This window comes from Apium graveolens, chromosome 7, assembly GCF_009905375.1.
Source record: "Apium graveolens cultivar Ventura chromosome 7, ASM990537v1, whole genome shotgun sequence".
Taxonomy (NCBI): domain Eukaryota; kingdom Viridiplantae; phylum Streptophyta; class Magnoliopsida; order Apiales; family Apiaceae; genus Apium; species Apium graveolens.
In genome coordinates this window covers 106,848,813-106,854,779 of record NC_133653.1, presented here as the reverse complement: position 1 = coordinate 106,854,779, position 5,967 = coordinate 106,848,813, and the positions used below count along the sequence as shown (strand labels likewise).

The 5,967-nt window shown below is 33.5% G+C and overlaps 1 protein-coding gene across 1 annotated transcript; it reads left to right on the top strand.

Moving 5' to 3' along the window:
- The first annotated feature begins 2,460 nt into the window (after positions 1–2,460).
- Positions 2,461–4,889, top strand: LOC141670726 (uncharacterized). The gene is made up of 2 exons (XM_074476710.1): positions 2,461–2,595; positions 2,821–4,889. Exon 2 carries the CDS (start codon positions 2,828–2,830, stop codon positions 4,751–4,753), a length of 1,926 nt encoding a protein of 641 aa, XP_074332811.1. The 5' UTR covers positions 2,461–2,595; positions 2,821–2,827; the 3' UTR covers positions 4,754–4,889.
- Positions 4,890–5,967: the final 1,078 nt, after the last annotated feature.

Genomic DNA, 5,967 nt, shown 5'->3' with positions numbered 1-5,967 from the left:
CCATCAAAAGTAACGGTTATGTGCTCTATTTGACGGAAATACACTAACCACAAAAACGGGCAGAGTTCATGTACACGAAATGAAAGTTTTTAAAATATGATACCTAAAGTGGTCTGACACACAAAGTACACGTACACAAAGTGCACTTTACTCTAAAAAATATTGTTAGGGTTCTCCGGTAAATGTATTTTAGCCCGGATTAAAAAAAATTCCAAATAACAATTAGTCACGGATTTAAGCTATCATTTAGAGACTGAACTTTACTTGGACTTCGTGCTTCACATTTTAAATAAATATTAACTGTTCTTTAAAACCATTTAGTACATGTCTTCAAAACTAATTTCATAATTCCCAAAGGTTTATATTTCTTTTTTAAATTTTGTAAAGATTAAAGTTCTTTTCTTGATAGTAATAACACATTAGTAAATTAGCAAAAAAAAAATAACACATTAGTAAATTTCCTTTGAATTGTATTTCGCTTTTAACAAATATAATTTTATATAAAATTTCATATTAAAAATGCAGTTATTTTCCTTCACAAAATTAAATATTCTCCTTTTATTTTAGATTTAATTTGAGCATTTTTATGATAAGTTTCCAAAATTGTATTAACAAACAAATTTATAAACCTGTGATATAAAATGAGTAAAAATGTATAAGTAGATTCCTTTAGTCTAGCCAATATAACAAAATATTACTAATTACAATTTACCTTGATATTCATTTCAACATTCAAGTACATTAATTATATCATAAAAATATTTCTAAAAGAGAAAATTGCTTGTTAATCCTAACCTGTATTTCATTTTGTGCAAAAATTTTTTTAGCCCCGGTCATATTAAAATCCTGGGTCCGTCCCTGCGGAACCGAGCGTTTTAAATTAATTTTATTTTTTATTTTTTCGATTTCAATTCAGATCAATTTTATTCGAATCAATTTTTTCCAATTTTTCTTAATTTCAATCAAGTTTTGATTTTAATTCGGCTCTAATATAGGCCAACTTATTTGCAAACTGTTTAATGAAATACAAATAAATATTATTTAAGTGAAATCGGAGACTAAGAGACACCCAAATAACCAACCTATAATGAGATCTCACTAGGGTTTTACTACGGATATTGCTTGGACCATAATCAAGCAATACAACTCTAAGAGCATATGTATATGCATGTATCAAAAATTTTAATTATGAATCAATGACGTAATTACTATTCACTAAACCTCAAATTAAACATTTGGGGTCTTATTTAAAAATATTTAAAGGCATAAACCGGAGGTCATAAGAATCAACCATCCTAGACCCAAAAATATTAAGGGCCTAAAATATTTAAAGTACATGCAAAATTATTAATAAATATCCATCCCACAATAAAATTTAAAATCTATCTTCTATTATATTTAATTTTATTCTCCAACTTTGATGTCTTTGAAATTTGATAAATTGGATAAACATGGTTATAATTTGATATATATTTTCTCTCGTAGATTCAGATTTTAAGTTAGATGTTATTATACTAAAACTAGATATGCTATAAATTTGCTTGATGACAATAATGGTTGTAGTTAGGAATCTTGAGATTATCAAATTTTTGAACTGTTTTCTTAATTTTGCAATTATTTATCAAATTTGATTATTAATACTTGTGACTCTCATTCACTGAATGAAACTTTTTCAAAACGAAAGTTGTTAAAAAATTATTTATGATCATCAATATATCCTAGATATTGAATGAACTCACAATATTGTGTATGAAAAGAATATGTCGAAGAACATTGATTATGATAAGGTTATATCAGATTTTGCATTAAAAAGAGCCAGACGAATTTGCTATCACATGAATATTTTATTATATTAGTCTTCTTATTCATATTGGCTAAAATTTGAATTTCAATTATTACGATTTTTACTTTGTTAAATTTACAAGTAAAAAAGTTAGGACCCATTTTTTTATTTCATCCCTAAATTCTCAAAAGGTATGGAACGATTGTAGAAAATTTAAAAACGTGATTGTCACATGAGTATAATGGCTATTTTTAAATATTATCATCCAACTAAAAATGATGTGATAATGTAATTTAAACAGAAATAGCGTTTTTTGAATTTTCAATTACTTTATGAATGGAGGGGTGACGTATGATATTTTTATCTTTTAAAGTTTTTTAAATGTGATCCATTGTTGGTAATAAATTTGAATATGAAATTTAACCATTTTATTTAAGGTTCATTATTGTATCCATTTTCGGGGAATTTTGAGGGGTAATGTTAAATAAATAATTTTTATCCGAACATGCGACATGCACTGGAGTTGCATATTATCATCTACAGAGAGTGATCACCACCTCAGCTCTAAAATTGCAAATATTGCGCGTTAAGAGTTTTCACCGACATACAATTCCCTATAAATTTGGTATTATTGTAACTGTCCATTTTCGGTTCATGGTCAAAAAAAAGTCTAGTACAAAATAAGCATTACAACTATATAAAAAAAAAGTTGTTGAGGGGAGAGAGAAGTTTCAGAACCTATCCTCCCCATTTCTCCGGCCACCACCTCTCTCGCAGCCCCCCAAACAGCGACCACCACCCTCCATAATAGTGTAATCAACAAATACATTTTATATTTTAACCATGACAGACATATTTATAATACCTTAATTAATCTTTCATCTGTCTGTTTTTTTTTCCCATGCATGTGTTAATCAACAGAGCCTTTTTAAGGAAACACTAACAACATTTGTTTGGAAAGCGAATCAACATAGATAGATATTTGAGTTGTGGTTGTGATTGTTTTTTTTTTTTCTTTTTTTGTGTTGGTCTGCTAGCTAGGTGATGGCGGAAATTGTGAAACAAATATTGGCAAAGCCAATACAATTGGCTGATAATGTTGTCAAAGCAGCAGATGTGACCAACAATTTTAAACAAGAATGTGCAGAAATCAAGGCCAAAACTGAGAAGCTTGCAGGCCTTTTACGACAAGCTGCTCGTGCGAGCAATGATCTCTACGAACGTCCCACACGTAGAATTATTGATGATACGGAACAAGTGCTTGATAAAGCTCTTGTGCTTGTTTTCAAATGTCGTGCCAGTGGGCTTAGAAGGATATTTACTATCATACCCGCAGCTGCATTTAGGAAAACGTCACAGCAACTTGAGAATTCTATTGGTGATGTTTCGTGGCTTCTTCGTGTTTCTGCTCCTGCGGATGACAGGGATGATGAGTATCTTGGGCTTCCTCCAATTGCGGCTAATGAGCCTATTTTGTGTTTGATATGGGAACAAGTTGCCATTTTGTGTTCTGGCTCAATTGAGGACAGGTCTGATGCTGCTGCTTCGCTTGTTTCTTTGGCTCGAGACAATGATAGATATGGGAAATTAATTATTGAGGAGGGTGGTGTTCCGCCATTGTTGAAGTTGGTAAAAGAAGGAAAATTGGAAGGTCAAGAGAATGCTGTCAGGGCGATTGGTTTGCTGGGGCGTGATCCAGAGAGCGTTGAGCAGATAGTGAATTCAGGTGTTTGTTCAGTGTTTGCCAAAATTCTCAAAGAAGGACATATGAAGGTTCAAGTTGTGGTGGCTTGGGCTGTGTCCGAGTTAGCTGCTAATCATCCCAAATGTCAAGACCATTTTGCACAAAACAATGCTATACGCTTGTTGGTGAGTCATTTGGCATTTGAGACGATTCAAGAACATAGCAAGTATGCTATTGCTAGTAAGCCAAACATGTCGATTCATACAGTTGTAATGACCAAAAATGATACGAGTAGGAAGAATGAAGTTGAAGAAGATGTGTCTAGTAAAGTTTCTAGGCCAAGTGGGGTAAGTAATCCAAGCCAAATGCACAATGTGGTAGCTAATACAATGGCCTTGAAGCCCGCTTCACAAAAACACTCAGATTTTCAAGCTAATGACAATGATGCGATGCAAAACCAACAGCAACAACAACACCACCCAACTGTTGCACTAACTGGAACAAGCATTAAGGGAAGAGAATATGAAGATCCAATCACCAAGGCTGAAATGAAGGCAATGGCTGCTCGGGCACTTAGGCACCTCTGTGCAAATAATGTGGCGATATGCAAAAGTGTAACAGAATCAAGAGCTCTTTTGTGTTTTGCAGTCTTGTTAGAGAAGGGGGCTGATGATGTCCAATACAATTCGGCATTGGCACTAATGGAAATTACAGCTGTGGCTGAAGAGAGTTCAGATTTAAGGAAAACAGCATTTAAGCCAACTGCACCAGCTGCCAAAGCAGTTGTGGATCAACTACTTAAAATAATTGAGGCAGCTGACTCGGACCTGTTGGGTCCATGTATCAATGCTATCGGGAACTTAGCAAGAACTTTTCGGGCTACTGAAACAAGAATTGTACCCCCTTTGGTTAGACTTCTTGATGAAAGGGAACCTGAGATCACTAGGGAGGCTGCATTTGCACTGAATAAGTTTGCTGGCACAGATAATTTCCTTCATGTAAATCATTCCAAGGCAATTATCGCTGCAGGAGGAGCTAAGCATCTGATACAACATGTATATTTTGCGGAACAAATGGTGCAGATACCATCGTTGATTCTACTGTGTTACATAGCACTACATGTTCCTGACAGTGAAGAGTTAGCCCAAGAAGAGGTGCTCATAGTGCTGGAATGGGGATTAAAGCAAGGTCATTTGGTACAAGATCCTGACATTGAAAATCTCTTGTTGGAATCAAAAAGTAGACTGGTACTTTACCAATCTAGAGGTACAAGAGGGTTTCATTAACTTAATACTGATTAATTTGTACAATTTTGGGCTTGTTCAGTTATAATTTAACGTTTAATGTAAATACACATATCTTTTGTATAAATTTACAGGATCCATGTGTGCTCATTAAATTGGAATTTGAACTTTCGTATGACATTTGTTGTAATATTCAACAATTTGCATTGCTATTCTATTAACGTTTAAGGGCTAAACCAATTGTATTTGAATATTTCAAGGGCTTATGTAAATATGTATATTATAAACGGATCTTGTTAACAGAAAAATCAGTTATCTCTCAACATCATTTACTTATACATGATCAGTGCATCCACAGGACAGTAAGTTAAATCAGTTGGTTGCACTCCCCGCCTAAATAAAAAAATGGTTTTTCTTTTGGCTCATCAACCCGGAAACAAGGACCTTCAAATAAGTCCTTGTATCCTCAACCGTAGATTTCCTCTAATTCAGGGGCTTCTCGGAATCTTATTTCCCTAGACTTGTTTTTTCTAGCTTATGCTTTTCTCATCCTACTCAAATTGATCCTGTCTTTGGATTCTTTTACTCTGATTTAAGCGCGTTTGTGGAATAATCATGATTTCTGGTTTTCTGTTTTCCTGGTATTCATGAATCAAATGGCAAGTCTTGAGAAGTTGAATTCTCCAGTTAGCTTTGAATGCTCATCTGTTCAGTACTGAGGTTGAGAATGTTGAGGTGAAAGTTAGATTGTTGTGAAGTATAGAATTGTCGTACGAAGAATTGGCTAGAGTTGGTGCTACATAAATTCAGCTACAACATTGACCTTGATTTGAGGCTATTCCTCAGACTCAGATCATCCCTTGGTATTTTTCTTTGACAATAGTCTGAGTTATTGAACAACTGAAGGGATATATTTTGCATTCAGTTTAAATCGAAGAATCGCTCCAATGCACTTCCATTTAAAGAAGAAAATTGTCCAAGTAGAGGTAAATAAATGCTGTTATGAACTGAAAAATAGATTATATGCAAATTGGATATATACCTTTTCTTTTTAGCTTTGGGTTGCTATATCACTTTCTAGTACAATGCCTTCAGGCTTTAGCTGAAAAATGAACTAAAGCACAAATATGAAAACACCATAGAATAACTACAATCATCTAAAGTCTGCTTCAATTTTATCTTTTTCAACTGATATTGCAAGAATTTCAGAGAAGCTTAATAATGGTTGAATATATCAAAAATAGTAGGCAAAAAAA

Excerpts from the sequence above, each read along its gene's own strand:
- LOC141670726 (XM_074476710.1), top strand. The coding sequence starts at position 2,828 with ATGGCGGAAATTGTGAAACAAATATTGGCAAAGCCAATACAATTGGCT.